This window comes from Macaca nemestrina, chromosome 6 (genome assembly GCF_043159975.1).
Source record: "Macaca nemestrina isolate mMacNem1 chromosome 6, mMacNem.hap1, whole genome shotgun sequence".
NCBI lineage: Eukaryota > Metazoa > Chordata > Mammalia > Primates > Cercopithecidae > Macaca > Macaca nemestrina.
Window position 1 is genome coordinate 7,302,514 of NC_092130.1, and position 19,925 is coordinate 7,322,438.

At 42.1% G+C, this 19,925-nt stretch overlaps 1 protein-coding gene and 1 pseudogene across 3 annotated transcripts in view; one reads left to right on the forward strand and one right to left on the reverse strand.

The window, feature by feature from the left end:
* The window catches only part of LOC105480886 (CREB3 regulatory factor), an 84,340-nt gene that overhangs the window by 30,140 nt on the left and 34,275 nt on the right, over positions 1 to 19,925 (reverse strand). For all 3 annotated transcript variants that reach the window (XM_071098084.1, XM_071098085.1, XM_024792589.2), the window contains 2 exons: positions 16,497 to 16,622; positions 11,458 to 12,544 (listed from right to left, as the gene is read on the reverse strand). In XM_071098084.1, coding sequence (XP_070954185.1) covers positions 11,458 to 12,544; positions 16,497 to 16,622 — 1,213 coding nt within the window. The remainder of the gene's footprint in view (positions 1 to 11,457; positions 12,545 to 16,496; positions 16,623 to 19,925) is intronic.
* LOC112426501 (cell division control protein 42 homolog) lies at positions 16,840 to 17,872 on the forward strand (annotated as a pseudogene).

Sequence of the window (19,925 nt, forward strand, 5' to 3'; positions counted from 1 at the left end):
CACTTTGGGAGGCCGAGGTGGGTAAAATGCTTCAGCCTAGGAGTATAAGACCAGCCTGGGTAACATGGTAAAACCCCATCTCTGCAAAAAAATACAAAAATTAGCTAGCTGTGGTGGCATACACCTCAGCTACTTGGAAGGCTGAGGTGGAAGGATTGCTTGAGGCCAGGAGATTGAGAGTGCAGTGAGCTGGGATCATGCCATTGCACTCTAGCCTGGGCAACAGAGTAAGACCCTGTCTCAAGGAAAAAAAAAAAAAAAACCTACACAGAACACCATATCCAGCAAGCAAGCTGTCCTTCACAAATGAAAAAAACAAATAAAAGCTTTCCTGAGTTGGGAATGATGATGCACATCAGTAGTTCTAGCTACTCAAGAGACTGAACTGGGGCCAGGCGCGGTGGCTCATGCCTGTAATCCCAGCACTTTGGGAGGCCGAGATGGGTGGATCACGAGGTCAGGAGATCGAGACCATCCTGGCTAACACAATGGAACCCCATTTCTATTAAAAATACAAAAAATTAGCCGGGCGCGGTGGCGGGCACCTGTAGTACCAGCTACTCGGGAGGCTGAGGCAGAAGAATGGCATGAACCTGGGAGGCAGAGCTTGCAGTGAGCCGAGATAACGCCACTGCACTCCAGCCTGGGCAACAGAGCGAGACTCCATCTCCAAAAAAAAGAGAGACTGAACTGGGAGGATTGCTTAAGCTCAGGAGTTGAAGACCAACCTGAGTAACATAGTGAGACCCTATCTCTCAAGGGAAAAAAAAAAAAAAACTTTCCCAGAAAACAAAAGCTGAGGGAGTTCATCAGCAGTAGGACTGCTTTACAAGAAATGTTAATGGGAGTTCTTCAAGTTGATATGAAAGGATGCTAACCAACAACAATGAAAACACATGGGTCGGGGGCAGTGGCTCACACCTGCAAGCCTAGCACTTTGAGAGGCCAAGGTGGGTGCATCACCTGAGGTCAGGAGTTTGAGACTAGCCAGGCCAACATGGTGAAACCCTGTCTTTACTAAAAATACAAAAATTAGCCAGGCGTGGTGGTGGTCGCCTGTAATCCCAGCTACTCAGGAGGCTGAGGCAGGAGAATCACTTGAACCCGGGAGGCGGAGCTGCAGTTAGCTGAGATCACACCACTGCACTCCAGCCTGGGCGACAGAGTGAGACTCTATCTCAACAAAAAAAAGAAAAGAAAACATGAAAGTATAAAATTCACTGTGTAAAAGTAAGAACACAGTCATATTCAGAATGCTCTAATACTTTAACACTGGTATGCAAAACACTTTTAATGCTAGTATAAAAGTTAAAAGAAAAAGGCATTAAAAATAACTATATACAAAATAATTTTGGCTATGCATGGTGACTCACACTAGTAATCCCAGCACTTTGGGAGGCCAAGGTGGGCAAATCACTCGAGGTCAAGAGTTCAAGACCAGCCTGACCAACATGATGAAACCCCGTCTCTACTAAAAAAAAAAAAAAAAAAAAAAATACAGAAAATTAGCCAGGTGTGGTGGCAGGTGCCTGTAATCCCAGCTACTTGGGAGGCTGAGGCAGGAGAATCATTTGAACCTGGGAGGAGGCGGTTGCAGTGAGCCAAGATTGTGCCACTGCACTCCAGCCTGGGTGACAGAGCAAGACTCTGTCTCAAAAAAAAAAAAAGCTATATATGAAATAATTTCTTAAGGGATATATATACACAGTATGAAAAGATGTCGGCCGGGCGCGGTGGCTCAAGCCTGTAATCCCAGCACTTTGGGAGGCTGAGACGGGCGGATCACGAGGTCAGGAGATCGAGACCATCCTGGCTAACACGGTGAAACCCCGTCTCTACTAAAAAATACAGAAAACTAGCCGGGCGCGGTGGCGGGCGCCTGTAGTCCCAACTACTCGGGAGGCTGAGGCAGGAGAATGGCGTGAACCCGGGAGGCGGAGCTTGCAGTGAGCTGAGATCTGGCCACTGCACTCCAGCCTGGGCGACAGAGCGAGACTCCGTCTCAAAAAAAAAAAAAAAAAGAAAAGAAAAGATGTTAACAGTGGTATCAATAAAAAGTGTAAAGTGTAGATATTTTATGTATATCAGAAGTTAAACTATTACCAGCTTAAAAAAGATGTTTCATGTAAGTCCCATGGTAATCACAAAGAAAAATCTGTAGTATAGATAACACAAAAGATAAAGAAAAAGGAATCAAAGCATACCACTACAAAAAACCCAACAAATCACAAAGGAAGAGAGCAAAAGAGGAAGTAACAAAAGGACTATAAAACAGTCAGAAAACATTTTAAAAAAGGTAATAGTAAATCCTTACCTATCAATACCCAATAAAAAGATACAGAGTGGCTGAATGAATAAAAAACCAAGAACCAACTCTATGTTGCCCGCATGTAGCCAGGCACAGTGGCTCACACCTGTAATCCCAGCAGTTTGAGAGGCCAAGGCAGGTAGATCACTTGAGTCCAGGAGTTCGAGACCAGCCTAGGCAACATAGGGAGACCTCATCTCTACAAACAATACAAAAATTAGCTTGGTACGGGGGTGCATGCCTGTAGTCCTAACTACTCAGGAGGCTGAGGTGGGAAGATTGCTTGAGTCTGGCAAGTCAAGACTGTAGTGAGCAGTGACTGTACCACTGAACTCCAGCCTGGGCAACAGAGCAAGACCCTGTCTCAAAAAAAAATAAAAAGGATGCATGTAAGCTATAAGTGAAGAAATGAAAAGAGATATTCCATGGAAATGGCAACCAAAAAGGGCAGAGTTGGCTATACTTATATCAGACAAAACAGATGTTAAATCAAAAACTGTTGGCCGGGCGCGGTGGCTCACGCCTGTAATCCCAGCACTTTGGGAGGCCGAGGCGGGCGGATCACAAGGTCAGGAGATCGAGACCACGGTGAAACCCCGTCTCTACTAAAAATACAAAAAATTAGCCGGGCGCGGTTGTGGGCGCCTGTAGTCCCAGCTACTCGGGAGGCTGAGGCAGGAGAATGGCGTGAACCCGGGAGGCGGAGCTTGCAGTGAGCCGAGATCACGCCACTGCACTCCAGCCTGGGCTGGGCAACAGAGCGAGACTCCGTCTCAAAAAAAAAAAAAAAAAAAAACTGTCACAAGAGGTGGCACACACCTATAGTCCCAGCTATTTAGGAGGCTGAAGCCCAAGTAGTTGAGGCTGCAGTGAGCAGTGACAGTACTGGTACTGTCATACCAGCAGCCTGGGTAACAGGGTAAGATTGTCTCAAAAGAAAAAAAAAACCCACAGTAAAAAAAAAACAACAACTGTCACAAGACAAAGAAGGTCTTTATATAATAATAAAGGGTTTGTTGATTCATCTAGAGGTTTTATATATATAGTAAATATATGTATTCCCTTATCAAAGCACCTAAGTAAATGAAGCAAATATTAATAGAATTAAAGGAAAAAACAGACAGTAATACAGGGGACTTCAACACTCCATTTTCAACAATGGATAGATCATCAGAGTATCAATTAAGAAAACAATGGATCTGAATAACACTTCAGACCAAATGGAGCTAACAGACCTATATAGAACATTTCACCTGACAGCAGCAGAATATATACTCTTTTCAAGCACAAACACAACATTCTCCAGTTTAGATCATATGTGAGGCCACAAAACAAGTCTTAACAAATTTAAGAAGACTGAAATAATACCAAGTATGATATTTTGGCAATTGTATAACTAGAAATCAGAAGGAAAACTGGGGCCGGGCACCGTGGCTCAAGCCTGTAATCCCAGCGCTTTGGGAGGCCGAGGCAGGTGGATCACAAGGTCAGGAGATTGAAACCATCCTGGCTAACATGGTGAAACCCCATCTCTATTAAAAATGCAAAAAAATTAGCCAGGCATGGTGGTGGGCGCCTGTAGTCCCAGCTACTTGGGAGGCTGAGGCAGGAGAATGGCGTGAACCCGGGAGGCAGAGCTTGTAGTGAGTCAAGATCGTGCCACTGCACTCCAGCCTGGGCGACAGAGCGAGACTCCATCTCAAAAAAAAAAGGAAAATTGGAAAATTCACAAATATGTAGACATTAAACAACATACTCCTGAACAACCAATGGGTCAAAGAAGAAATCAAAAGAGGAACACAGAAATATGTTGAGACAAGCAAAAATGGAAACACAACATATCAAAACTTACAGGATGCAGCAAAAGTAAATCCAAGAGGGAACCTTACGGTAATAAATACCTACATCAAGAAAAAAAAAAAGATCTCAAATAAACAACCAAACTTTACATCTCAAGGAAGTAAAAAAAGAAGAACAAACTAACCCAAAGTTAGCAGAAGGAAGAAAATAACAAAGATCAGAGCAGACATAAATGAACTGGACACTAAAAAGATCAATGAACAGTTTTTTGTTGAAACGAAAACAAAATTTAAAAACTTTTAGCTAAACTAAGAAAAAAGATCTTAGTAAAATGAAAGAGGAGAAATCAGATTTAATATTACAGAAATGTAAAGAATCATTAAGGACTACTATAAACAATTATACACCAACAAATTGAATAACCTAGAAGAAACGGATAACTTCCTAGAAACATACCAAGACTGAATCATGAGAAAAAATAGAAAAGCTGAACAAACCAATAACAAGAAAGAACACTGAATCAGTAATTAAAAACTGTCAGCTGGGCACGGGGGCTCACATCTGTAATCCCAGCATTTCGGGAGGCCAAGGTGGGCAGATCACCTGAGGTCTGGTGTTCCAGACTAGCCTGGCCAACATGGCAAAACCTCATCTCTACTAAAAATACAAAAATTAGCCAGGTATGGTGGTGAGTGCCTGTAGTGCCAACTGCTTGGGAGGCTGAGGCACGAGAATCACTTAACCCAGGAGGTGAAGATTGCAGTGAGCCGAGATTGTGCCACTGCACTCCAACCTGGGTGACAAAGTAAGACTCCGTCTCAAACAAACAAACAAAAAACTCTCAATGAGTTACAAAAAACTTACAAAAACTTACAAAAAACTTACAAAAAACTCAAGTATTGAAGGAAGAATTAATATAAATCCTTCCAAAGGAAATATAGAGGAGAGAACATTTCCAAACCCATTTTATGAGGCCAGTATCACCATGATACCAAAACTAAACAAGAACACATGAGGTAAGAAAACCACGGGCCAGGCCGGGCGTGGTGGCTCAAGCCTGTAATCCCAGCACTTTGGGAGGCCAAGGCGGGCGGATCACGAGGTCAGGAGATCGAGACCATCCTGGCTAACATGGTGAAACCCCGTCTCTACTAAAAATACAAAAAAATTAGCCGGGTGTGGTGGCAGGCGCCTGTAGTCCCAGCTACTTGGGAGGCTGAGGCAGGAGAATGGCGTGAACCTAGGAGGCAGGGCTTGCAGTGAGCCGAGATCACGCCACTGCACTCCAGCCTGGGGGACAGAGCAAGACTCCGTCTCGGGAAAAAAAAAAAAAAAAAACAAAAACCACAGGCCAGTATCCCTGATGGACATGGATGCAAAAATCCTCAACAAAATACGAGCAAGCCATATTCAACAGCACATTAAAAGAATCATACATCATGATTAAGTGGGATTTGTCTTTGAGATGCAAGGATGATTCAATATATGCATACCAACCAATGATATACCACATTAACAGACTGAAGGATAAAAATAATATGATCATCTCAATAGATATGGAAAGAACATGTGACAAAATTCAACATGCTTCAAGATCTGAAAGAATTTGCTTAAAAAAATTCAACATGCTTTCATGACAAAAAACACTTAACAAATTACATATAAAAGGAACGTACCTCAACATAATAAAGGCCGTATACGACAAACCCATAGCTAACATTGTACTCAGTGATGAAAACCTGAAAGCTTTTTCTCTAAGACCAGGAACATGACAAGGATGCCCATTCTCTCAACTACTATTCAATATATTGATAATAATATAAGTCATACCTAGAGAAATTATGCAAAAGAAAGGGAAGTGGAGGGAAGGGAAGAGAAGGGGAGGGAAGGGAAGAGAAGGGGAGGGAAGGGAAGAAAAGGGGAGAAGAAAGGAGGGGAGAGGAGGGAAAAGGGAGGGGAGGGGGGAGGAGATGGGAAAGGGGAGGGGGGAAGGGAGAAGGGGGAAGGGAGAAGGGGGAAGGGGGAAGGGGAGGGGGAAGGGGAGGGGGAAGGGGAGGGGGAGGGGGAGGGGAAAGGGGGAGGGACTGGGGAAGGGAAAGGAGTAGTACGGGAGGGGAGGGGGGAGGGGAAGGGGGAGGGAAGGAGAGGGGAAGGAAGGGGAGGGGAGGGGGAAGGGAGGGGAAGGGGGAAGCGAAGGGAGGGGAGGGGGAGGGGGGGAAAGAAAGACAAAAGGAAGGGAGGGAGGGAGGGAAGACAGGAAGGGAGGGAAGGGAGGCAGGGAAAGAAACAAAACAAAGAAAGAAAGGCATCCAAATAGGAAAAGAAATTGTCTCTGTTAGTGGATGCCATGATCTTGTATATAGAAAACCCTAAGGACGAGGGCCGGGTGCAGTGGCTCACGCCTGTAATCCCAGCACTTTGGGAGGCCAAGGCGGGCGGATCATGAGGTAGGGGAAATCAAGACCATCCTGGCTCACATAGTGAAACCCCGTCTCTACTTAAAAAAATACAAAAAATTGGCCGGGCGCGGTGGCTCAAGCCTGTAATCCCAGCACTTTGGGAGGCCGAGACGGGCGGATCACGAGGTCAGGAGATCGAGACCATCCTGGCTAACACGGTGAAACCCCGTCTCTACTAAAAAATACAAAAAACTAGCCGGGCGAGGTGGCGGGCGCCTGTAGTCCCAGCTACTCGGGAGGCTGAGGCAGGAGAATGGCGTGAACCCGGGAGGCGGAGCTTGCAGTGAGCCGAGATCCGGTCACTGCACTCCAGCCTGGGCCACAGCGCAAGACTCCGTCTCAAAAAAAAAAAAAAAAAAAAAATACAAAAAATTAGCTGGGCATGGTGGCGGGCTCCTGTAGTCCCAGCTACTTGGGAGGTTGAGGCAGGAGAATGGCGTGAACCCGGGAGGCACAGCTTGCAGTGAGTCAAGATCGCGCCACTGCACTCCAGCCTGGGCAACAGAGCAAGACTCCGCCTCAAAAAAAAAAAAAACAAAGAAAGAAAGAAAAGAAAAAGAAAAAAAAAGAAAAAGGACTTCATAATTGTTAGATAAAATTGTTAGAACGAATAAACTAATTCAGTAAAGCTGCAGGATAAAAATCATTATTCAAAAATCAGTTGTGTTTCTATATGTTAACTATCCAAAAAAGAAATAAGAAAAACAATCCCATTTACAATAGTATCACACCAAAAAAAAACTTAGAAAAAAATTTAACCAAGAAGGTGAAAAATCTATACACTGAAAACTATACAACACTGGTGAAAGAAACTGAAGACACAAATAAATAGAAGGATATCCTGTGTTTATGGATTGGAAGAATTAATATGGCCAAAATATCCATATTACCCAAAGTGAACCACAGATTCAATGCAATCCTTAAATAAAGGGAAAAAGACCCTAAAAGCCATATGAAATCACAAAAGATTCTGAATAGCCAAAGCTATCTGGGGCAAGAAAAACAAAGCTGGAGGCATCATATTATCTGATTTCAAAATATATTACAAAGCTATAGTAATTATAACAATATGGTACTGGCATAAAAACAGACATATATACCAATGAAACAGCCCAGAAATAAATTCCCACATTATGTCCCATTAATTAATCCTTGGCAAAGGTGCCAGAAACAACAGGATAGTCTCTTCAATAAATGGTTATGAGAAAACTGGATATTCAAAGGCAGAATAATGAAATTGGAGACTCTTATCTCATACCATATTAAAAAATCAACTCAAAATGGATTAAAGACTTAAACATAAAAACTAACAATAAAAATACTAGGAGAAAACACGAAAAAGGATTCTTGACATTGGTATGGGAAATGATTTTTTAAATATATAACTCCAAAAGCACTGGCAACAAAAGCAAAAATAAACAAATGAGATTGCATCAAACCAAAAAGCTCCCCGCACAGCAAAATAAACAATTAACAGAGTGAAGAGACTACCTATGAAATGAAAGAAAAATATCTGCAAACCATACGTCTGATAAGGAGTTAATACCCAAAATATACAAGGAACCCAAACAATGTAATAGCAAGAAAACAATCCAATTAAAAAATGGGCAAAGGACCTGAATAAACATTTTTTAAAAGACATCCAAATGGCCAAGAAGTATATGAAAACATGCTCAATACCACTAATCATCAGAGAAATATAAACGAAAGCCACAATGAGATATCACCTCATACCTGTCACCATGGCTATTATCAAAAAGATAAATGATAGCAAGTGTTGTTGAGGATGTGGAAAAAAAGAGAACTCTTGTAAACTATTGGTGGGAATGTAAATTGGTACAGTCTTTATGGAAAACAGCCTGGAAGCTCCTCAAAAAATTAAAAATAGAAAGATCATATGATCCAGCAATCCCACTTCTGGGGATACAGCCAAAATAAATAGTCAGTATCTTGAAGAGATATCTGCATTCCTATGTTCACTGCAACAGTATTCACATAATCCAAGATAAGGAATCAACAAAGGGGCCAACAATGAACACACACATAAAGAAAATGTAAGAGTTATACACACATGCCCACACACACAGGAATATTATTCAGCCTTAAAAAGAAAGGACATCCTGTCTTTGTGATAACGTGGATGAACCTGGAAGATATTATGCTAAGTGAAATAAGCCAGGCACAGAAAGACAAATACAGCATGATCTCACTTATATGCGAAATCTTAGAAAAAAAGTCAAACTCAGGATCAGAGAGTAGAAAGTAGAATGGAGGCTGCCAGGGGCTGGGGGTTGGGGGAAATGGGAAGAATGTTGGTCAAAAGGTACAAAGTTTCAGTTATGCAGGATGAATAAGCTCTGGAGATCTAACATACAGCATTGTGACTACATATAACAATACTGGGCTGGGAGTGGTGGCTCACGCCTGTAATCCCAGCACTTTGGGAGGCGAGGCGGGCAGGTGGCTTAGCTCACAAGTTCAAGACTTGCCTGGGCAACATGGCAAAACCCCATCTCAACAAGAGATACAAAAATTAGCTGGGCATGATGGTGCACACCTGTGGTCCTAGCTACTTGGAAGGCTGTAGTGGGAGGGTAGCTTGAGCCAGGGAAGCGGAGGTTGCAGTGAGCCAAGACTGTGCCACTGCACTGCAGGGTAGGCAACTGAGCCATATCTTGTCTCAAAAAACAAAACAAAACAAAACTGTATTGTGTAGGCAAAATTTGTTAAGAGAGTAGATGTTAAATGTTCTTACCACCCTACAATGTGAAGTGATGGGTATGTTAACTAGCCTGATTTTGGTAATCATTTCACAACGTGTACATGTATCAAAACATGTTGTACACTTTAAACATATACAATTTCTATTTGCAAACACACCCTGATAAAGTTGTGGGGGAAAAGTCAAAGAAAAGCAAAACTACAATCAAAAGTCAGGTAGATAATGTAGTCCCTGCTGCCTTGATGATGGTAGGGTTTACTGTAGGATTTACTGACTCCTTCTGATCTATATATTCCTTTAAGCACCAGCTGCTAAAGGCATTTCCTTCCCTACATTTGCCATTTCCCTTAATTACCCATCCTCTCTTTGTCTCACGCTTCCCCTACTCCTACATACGAGACTCAAAGCAACAGGACTGATCTGTCAAGACTTTAAGGACCACTCATGAACAGCACTATGATCTTCCAAGTGCAGGGAGTTATATAAATTACCCCTACCTATAGTCAAAGTCTCCTTGAAACATCTCAAAGCAGATTTTATTCACTTGCCAAGAGAAAAATTTTCCTGTATTATAAAAAGACCATTATTCTACCTAGACTACATAGAGTTGTACAGTAAACCAACGAAGAAGGCACAAACCCTTTTCTTCCATATTCAAGTATCTTTTACTTACCTGAAACTCCACCCAAATCAAAAAATTTGTTTGTGTCAAATGCATAAATCTAAACATTTGTGTAACAGAAAGATTTCACCAAAGGAAAAGTTCTTAGTAATAATAACGTTTCACTAGTTACAATACAGGTATTATACTTTAAACACCTTTCAGAAAATTAAATATCTATGTTTATACTGCCTGAAATTCCAGCAATCATCATTATAACAAAAGGGTTCTCTTTGATATTTCGGTTTCTTTTTTTATAATAATAACTTAGTTTTCATGCAGAGTTAGTATCAACACTATTTTTGAAGAAAATAACTTTAGTTTAAATTTGAAGATCTTTACTTCTTTGTGCATTTTCAACCATGTGCCACTTGGCAATACCATTTTTATAAATAAACTGCACAAGCCAACAGTGCCAAAAGCCCAAGCATGTAAATGCTAAAATGAACCAGTTCCCCCACAGATTTCATTTTCTTTGTCCCTTTTATTTATATGCACTGTATATAAATAAAGCAGAGTCTCCTTCATGCTCACCAAATTACAGCATGTATTTTTCTTAAATAGGAAAATATGATGTAAATTAAAATGTTAGCAGACACAAAGAAAATGCTCTCTTTTACATTATTCATAAATAGACTTTGTTGGGTATTGGCATGAGTAATATAAACGATCATCACTTGGTTCAACATTCTGTATACTCCTAACTCATCTCAACTATAATAGAGAGACACATGCATAAACAGGAATATTTTTATTTATTATTTTTTGCTGTTGTTGAGACAGACTTTCACTCTTATTGCCCAGGTTGGAGTGCAATGGCGCAATCTCAGCTCACCACAACTTCAGACTCCTGGGTTCAAGTGATTCTCCTGCCTCAACCTCCGGAGTAGCTGGGATTACAGGTGAGTGCCACAACACCTAATTTTTGTATTTTTGGTAGAGACAGGGTTTTGCTGTGTTGGTCACGCTGGTCTTTAACTCCTGACCTCAGGTGATCCACCCACCTCGGCCTCCCAAAGTGCTGGGATTACAGGCGTGAGCCACTGTGCCTGGCCCTAAACAGGAATATTTTTAAAACAATAAATTCTTGGTGTCTTAGCATAAATGCTCAAGTGAATGACAAAACAGGTCACTTAACATAAGATACATTAAGAGTATGTCCTCAGCTGGGCACAGTGGCTCACGCCTGTAATCCCAACACTTTAGGAGGCCAAGGTGGGAGGATAGCCTGAGCCCAGGAGTTTGAGACCAGCCTGGGCAACAACAACAAGCTCCCATGTCTATTTTAATTTTGAAAATAAGAAATAAAATAATAAAAAATAAGCCCTCAAGGAATTAGCTTATGAATCCCTATGTGAGCAAAAGTGATCATTCAAGCCAAGGTTTAAGTCATTTAATTCCCAAACTAAAATAAAGAAATTATCCAAACAAAATAGAAACCAAAACCTTTCTATTTCAAAATAGTAATACAAAGGTCAGTCTGGTAAGCTTGCAAGCATGATAATACCTGGTTCAGAGAAAGTATCACTAATATCATCATCCTTATCATCTTCATAATCCTCTTCCTCTTCTTCCTCCTCCTCATTTTCAGACAGTTCATGCTCGCTGCCGAATCCTTCATCATGGTCCTCATCATCAACATCCTCCTCGTCCTCCTCATCTTCTTCAGGACTGCATTTGGTTGGCTGTTCACCCAAGTTGTCGGAGACAAAAAGAGAATAATTGTGCTCTTCTTTTTTCTGGGATGAATCTGAGACTGATGTACTGGCAGAAAGACTGCTGCTCTCTCCTGCTGCAAGTGACCCAGGACCTTCCTGGGGTAAGGGACTTAGTAATAGTTCCTGGGTTTCTTTAAAAGGCAAAGCGGGAGTGGCATGACCTTGAAGAGGCTCCATCCCTTTTTTCTCTTGTCTCTTTGCCACTGCACCACAGTAGCAGGTGTTCTCCTTTGCTGCATCTGTGTGAATCTGGCTCAACAAGGGCCGGCTCTGTTGCACTGGGTTGATCTTTACCTTTGCCTTTTTTACATAGTCTTTACATTCAACATGAAAGTTCACCTTTTCATTATGATACATGTTGGTCTTCACCATGATTTGTGTGCTTGAAGTGGGTTTACTTGCTTTTTGGACACAGTCTGACAAAGGGACCTCAGCCTGCAGAGTCTTAGAAGAACACACAGGAGCAGCTGCTCTGCTTGTGATCTTTTTACCAGGGAATGAAGTGGGTAAGGGATTTTGTTTGACACTGAAAAGTGAATCGGGGTAATAAAGGGAATCAGAAACAGACTGTGAGTCCTCACTATTAAGTTGAGCTAAAGTTGGAGTTTTACTTATAACCTCTTCATCTTGGTAAGGACTAGAAAAGTCATCAAGACCCAAGTAATCCACTTCTTTTGTTCCCCAGATGTCACAGCTGGTAAGTTTGGTATATTTTGTTAGGTCTTCACAGTATGTATCCCACTGTTCCCAGTTTGAGGTTAAAGCACCCTCATTATCCAGGACATCTGTGAAAGACTCCAGATTTTCAATGTCTTTGCAGTCCTCCAAAGAAAGAAAGTTGTCTCTAGGATTCTGTTGGTAGTTCATCTCTCTATCCTGAGAAAGGTTTTAAAAAAGAAATTGCACATCATATTTTAGGAAGGAAATATTCACCTCCATATGTCAAACTGATAAATCAGTACTTGACTTTTGGTCTGTTTTAACATAAAGGCTACTGACGTGATGCTTTATTATTCCATATAATGCCATCATTTCCCTAGGCAAGAAAAAGTAGAGTGAAAATAAAACAAACAACAAACAATTAAAAATTAAATTTAAAAAAGAGGGAAAGTGTGTGCCTTGAGAGGCTCAGGTATGATCCAAATATCAAGGGCTCTTGAGTTTTACCATAAACATTCTTCCTGAAAATAATTTACATTTCCTTATCTTAGAAGGATTTTGGGATCTCCTTAGCAGTGGTGGGGGTGGGGGCACACTTCAATTAAAAAGCAAATAATGTGATATGTGAGAGAGGAAAATTTTAAATATTAGTAACAATGAAAATAATAAAGACACCCTCATTACAGAAGAAGATATCTTTTCAGTGGGAACTTAAATATAGAGGCAAAGAACAATCCAAAGAGAGCTGGAATTCAGCCACAGAATGGTAAGATCTTTTGCAAGATCTTGTAACAACACTTGGGCAGGCAGAGTAAAATACTCCTCATGAATTTTAGAGGTTTTTTTCTTTTTGTATTTTTAGTAGAGACGGGGTTTCACCATGTTGGCCAGGCTGGTCTCAAACTCCTGACCTCAAGTGATCTGCCCACCTTGCCCTCCCAAATTGCTGGGATTACAGGCTTGTGCCACTGGAGATGTCAATTTCAAATATCAGTTAAGACTCTGCAGTCATTGAAATAAATGCAGCTTAGCTCTAATGTACAAACATGAAAGACTGCCCACCATACATTTTTATTTTTAAAAGAGCAAGTTACAGAAAACTGTTATCTATATTATCCAATTAAAAAGCATATATATACAAAAAAAGATATACATATGTTTACATATGCATAGAAAAAAAACCTGTTAGTTATGTTTTGGTAAAAGGTTTGGAAGGTGGAGGCACAGGAAGAAAATGAAGTTTTCAGTCTTCCAGAGTTTTTTTTGTTTTTTGTTTTTTTTAATTTTTGGGGGGGGTGTGTGTGTGTGTGTTGTCTGCGTTTTGTTTTTGTTTGTTTGTTTGTTTTTGAGACAGAATCTCACTCTGTCACCCAGACTGGAGTGCAGTGGCGTGATCTTGGCTCACTGCCTCTGGGTTTAAGGAATTCTCTGCCTCAGCCTCCCGAATTGCTGGGATTACAGGCACGTGCCACCACACCTAGCTAATTTTTTGTGTTTTTAGTAGATACACCATCTTGGCCAGGCTGGTCTTGAACTCCTGACCTCATGATCTACCTGCCTCAGCCTCCCAAAGTGCTGGGATTACAGGCGTGACCACTGCACCTGGCCTGTCTATGTTTTTACAGTTTTACTGAAGTATAATTTCACATACCATAAAACCAACCTATATTAAGTATACAATTCACTAATTTTTAGTAGATTTATGCATTTGAGTACTCAGTTTTCCAGTTTTTATATATTTTTGTGTTTTTTCAATTTGATGTAATTAAAACTGTTTTTAAAATGTTTTTCTTTTTTTCTTTTGAGATGGAGTCTTGCTCTATCGCCCAGGCTGGAGTACAATGGCTTGATCTCGGCTCACTGCAACCTCCGCCTCCTGGGTTCACGCTATTCTCCTACCTCAGCCTCCCAAGTAGCTGGGACTACAGGTGCCAGCCACCACGCCCGGCTAATTTTTTTGTATTTTTTAGTAGAGATGGGGTTTCACCGTGTTAGCCAGGATGGTCTCAATCTCCCGATCTCGTGATCCTCCTGCCTGGGGCTCCCAAAGTGCTGGGATTACAGGCGTGAGCCACCGCGCCCGGCCTAAAATGTTTTTCTTATGAATTTTAAGTGTCTATTTACCTCAAGAATAAATGATAAGTATAGGCAGATCCTGTTTGGAACTGCTATTTTTGTGTCACATTCTTTATGTCATTCGTATGCCTTGCTCAACGTTTTCCCACTGAAAAGTCCATTATCTTTATCAAAAACTAGATTTGAAGATATTTACATAATCTTTTACTATTTTTGATGGGTTAATTTGTTTCTTTTTTTTTTTTTGAGACGGAGTCTTGCTCTTGTTGCTCAGGCTGGAGTGCAGTGGCGCAATCTCGGCTCACTGCAACCTCTGTCTCCCGGGTTCAAGCGATTCTCCTGCCTCAGCCTCCTGAGTAGCTGGGATTACAAGCACCCACCACCACACCCAGCTAATTTTAGATCACGCCACTGCACTCCAGCCTGGGCAACAAGAGTGAAACTCCATCTCAAAAAAAAAAAAAAAAAAGAATGTATTTGATGAAGCAATATTGGCTGCCCTGGAGCCTCCAGAATCGAAGAAGAGCCGCAGGTGTGTGTGGCTATGAACACCTCTCCAGAGCCCTTTCTGCACAGCTGGTGTCGGCATCATACTAAAAGCAATGTTTAAGGCCAGGCGCGGTGGCTCACGCCTATAATACCAGCACTTTGGGAGGCCGAGGTGGGCGGATCACGAGGTCAGGAGTTCGTGACCAGCCTGACCAATATGGTGAAACCCCATCTCTACTAAAAATACAAAAAATTAGCCGGGCATGGTGGCCTGTAATCGCAGCTACTCGGGAGGCTGAGGCAGGAGAATCATTTGAACCCAGGAGGCGGAGGTTGCAGTCAGCCAAGATTGTGCCGCTGCACTCCAGCCTGGGCTACACAGAGAGACTCCGTCTCAAACAAACAAACAAATAAATAAATGCATGTTTAAATCAAACTAAAGATTAAAAATTAAAATTCAGGCAGGTGATCCACCCGCCTTGGCCTCTCAAAGTGCTGAGATTACAGGCGTGAGCTACCATGCCCGGCAGTATGCTTTTTTTTCTTTTTAAGATTCCAGTCTGTCGCCAGACTGGAGTGCTATGGGGCGATCTCAGCTCACCGCAACTTCTGACTCCTTGGTTCAAGCGATTTTTCTGCCTCAGCCTCCTGAGTAGCTAGGACTACAGGTGCGCACCACCATGCCCAGCTAATTTTTGTATTTTTAGTAGAGACAGAGTTTCACCATGTTGGCCAGGATGGTCTCAATCTCCTGACCTCATGGTCCACCTGCCTTGGCCTTCCAAAGTGCTGGGATTACAGGCATGAGCCACCGCACCCAGCCAACAGCTGCATACTTTTAAAATTACTAGGTGTAGGCCAGGTGCGATGGCTCATGCCTGTAATCCCAGCGTTTTGGGAGGCCAAGGCGGGCAGATCACCTGAGGTCAGGAGCTCAAGACCTGTCTAGCTGACATGGTGAAATGCTGTCTGCACTAAAAATACAAAAAGTAGGCCAGGCATGGTGACTCATGCCTGTAATCCCAGGACTTTGGGAGGCCGAAGCAGTTGGATAGCCTGAGGTCAGGAGTTCAAGACTAGCCTGGCCAATGTGGTGAAACCCCATCCCTACTAAAAATGCAAAAATTAGCTGGGCATGGTGCCAGGTGGCTGTAATCCCAGCTACTTGGGTGGCTGAGGTAGAAGAATTGCTTGAATCCAGGAGACGGAGGTTGCAGTGAACCGTGATTGCACCACTGCACTCCAGCCTGGGCGACAGAGCGAGACTCTGTCACAAAAAAAAAAAAAAAAATCAGTTGGATGTGGTGACACATGCCTGTAATCCCAGCTACTTGGGAGGCTGAGGCAGAAGAATCACTTGAACCTGGGAGGTGGAGACTGCAGTGAGCCAAGATTGCACCACCGCACTACAGCCTGAGAAACAGAATAAGACTCCATCTCAAAAAAATAAAAACAAACAAAATTACTACAGGTATAACCATAAGAATTAAACTTGGCCCAAGCACATCTTTTTTTTTTTTCCCAGGCATTTATAAATAAAAAACTCTCCCACAAACTTTTACCCCAAATCAATCAAGACCAAAACCAAGAAAATGTTGCTTACCAGTTCATACATGAAATCTGGATCCGAACTGTTTGCTAAGAGATCTGTGCTCATCAGAGTTTGTTCCGAAAAGGTGTGGCTTCGAAAGGCATCCCCGAAAGGCGGATCCATTCCGCTTACACTAGGCTACAACAGAGTGATTTTTATTTTAGAAAGTCAAAGACTATTTTGAAACCAATTTATCACATGTGAGTCCCAACTCCACACCCACTAAGTAACTTATTCTTTTCAGAAAACATTTCTATACTTTCTTCTACTGTATAGTATATTTAAGAGCTTTGGCTAACACTGAACTGTAGACTTAAATTAGGAAAATGCCTAAAAATAGAAAAAATAGAGTGCTGCCAACGCCCTGGTGGAGAAGCTGAGGTCAACATCAGATTTGAAATATTTAAAGTGGATACAAAACTATTTCAGCAATGCAGACAATTAAGTGTGTTGTGGGTGATGTTGCTGTTGGTAAAACATGTCTCCTGATATCCTACACAACAAACAAATTTCCATCAGAATAATGTACTGTTTTTGACAACTATGCAGTCACCGTTACGACTGGTAGAGAACCATACACTCTTGGACTTTTTGATATTGTAGGGCAAAGGATTATAACAGATTACAACCGCTGAGTTATCCACGAACAGATATATTTCTACTCTGTTTTTCAGTGGTCTCTCCATCTTCATTTGAAAATGTGAAAAAAGTGGGTGCCTGAGATAACCGTCCCAAAGACTCCTTTCTTGCTTGTTGGGACCCAAACTGATATCAGAGATAACCCCTCTACTACTGAGAAACTTTCCAAGAACAAACAGAAGCCTATCACTCTGGAGACTGCTAAAAAGCTGGCCCGTAACCTGAAGGCTGTCAGGTATCATGGAGTGTTCTACACTCACACAAAAAGACCTAAAGAATTTATTGGACAGCTGGGCGCGATGGCTCACGCCTGTAATCCCAGCACTTTTGGAGGCTGAGGCAGGTGTTCCACCTGAGGTCAGCAGTTCGAGACCAGCCTGGACATGGTGAAACCCTGTCTCTACTAAAAATGCAAAAATTAGCTGGGCGTGGTGGCAGGTGCCTGTAATCCCAGCTACTCGGGAGGCTGAGGCAGGAGAATCGCTTGAACCTGGGAGGCAAAGGTTGCAGTGAGCTGAGATTGCACCATTGCACTCCAGCCTGGGCAACAAGAGCGAAAGTACATCTCCAGAAAAAAAAAAAAAGGAACATATTGGACGATGCAATATTGGCTGCCCTGGAGCCTCCAGAATCGAAGAAGAGCTGCAGGTGTGTGCTGCTATGAACATCTCTCCAGAGCCCTTTCTGCACAGCTGGTGTCGGCATCATACTAAAAGCAATGTTTAAATCAAACAAAAGATTAAAAGTTAAAATTCAGGCTGGGTGCAGTGGCTCAAGCCTGTAATCCAGCACTTTAGGAAGCCAAGGCAGGCGGATCATCTGAGGTCAGGAGTTCGAGACCAGGCTGGCCAATGTAGCAAAACTCTGTCTCTACTGAAAATACAAAAATTAGCCAGGTGTGGTGGTATGTACCTGTAATCCCAGCTATTCAGGAGGCTGAGGCAGGAGAATCGCTTGAATCCAGGAGGTGGAGGTTGCAGTGAGCCGAGATCATCCCATTGCACTCCAGCCTGGACAACGAAAGCGAAACTCCCATCTCAAAAAATAAAAAATAGGCCGGGCGCAATGGCTCACGCCTGTAATCCCAGCACTTTGGGAGGCCGAGGCGGGTGGATCACGAGGTCAGGAGATAGAGACCATCCTGGCTAACACGGTGAAACCCCGTCTCTACTAAAAATACAAAAACAAAATTAGTCAGGTGTGGTGGTAGGCATCTGTAGTCCCAGCTACTGTGGAGGCTGAGGCAAGAGAATTGTGTGAACCCGGGAGGCAGAGCTTGCAGAGAGCAGAGATCGTGCCACTGCACTCCAGCCTGGGCGACAGAGCGAGACTCCGTCTCAAAAATAACTAACTAAATAAAAATAAAAGTAAATTCGTTTTTGCAATAATGACAAATGCTGTGTACCTACCCACATGCACTTGTGTAGGACAAGGCCCACAGGTATGGGTCCACCTTTCCCCCTCCCAGTACTAGCTAATTTTGAGTAATTGTGTACTGTCAGAAAAGTGATTAGTACTAGGTTTTGTTGTTTTAAAACTTATTATTTGTTTAAAAGCAAGGCATGCTTATGGATGACTCTGTAATAAACTAATTGGAATTGTTGAAGCTGTTCCCCAGTTCCACTCTGGAGAGTAATCTGGGACATCTTGGTATGTTGTTGGTTTTTTTCTCCTATTTTTTTGAGGGGAGTGTGTGTGCGATTTTTCAGTCTTTTTTTTTTTTTTATTAATTAACCAGTGGATAGCCCTTAAGGGGAGGAGGACGGATCCACTTCCTAGATCTAGTTTAGAAAACATGTTCCCCATCTGGTGCTTTCAAGAAGGAGTATAGTAAACGCCTCATTTAATAACATACTCCTTTTTGAAAGTTGCCTTTTCTTTCCACCCTTGAGTAGATCCACTATTTGATGAAACTCATGAAAGTGGCTGGAGCCTGTCTTGCCCCTCTGTTTTCTAGGCCACACTATATGTGACTGTGACTTTCACGGACATTGGTTTGCCATTTGCTTATTTTTTGGGGGAGTTAATTTCTAACTTCTTTCACTGATACATGAAGAAAAGTATTGCACCTTTGAAATACACCAAATGAATTGAGTTTGTAATTTAAAGAAGTGTTTCCCCTGTCAAAAAAAATTGAAAAAATATACAGCAGCAATTAATATCTTCTAGAAACTAAAGCTTATTTAGCCACCAGTCACCATACAGCACCTATCAAGTACTTTCACTTAGCTATATAACATTTCTTCACATCCTTGTCTAACAACACTATTTTAACTATCATCAGTAGAGAATTCCCTGTCTTTTCCTGGGGTCTGCAGATACAGCAAATCACTCTCACTCTGTGCTGCTGAGTGAGTCCCATGTCTTATTTTCCAAAGCAAGCCGGAAGACAGTTTGGGATTCACTATCTAGTATAACCAATGCCTGCAGGAAGGTAACGGAAACAGAATCAACTAAATACCCAAAGATCTCCTTGGTAAGACCAGTAACTTGGGCATGAACGCTGTAGCCTTAATCCTGATTCCCAAAAAGGGCACAGTCCATTCCATAATAAATAAAGGGGAAAAAAAAAAAGACTTGAGACCCAGCATTAATTCTCCTTCTTGTTTTTTTCTCTATCTTCTGTTTACATTTTAACATCTATACAAATCCCTCAGAGTCAAGTCTGGGCTCACCCTTCTAAAGTGGGTCAAATAATAGAAAGGCTTCACTTTAAAATCTAACTGAGCTGAAGAAAGAGAATGAGAAAGAATTAAAAATTTCTTTTTTTTGGAGAGACATAGTCTTGCTCTGTTACCCAGG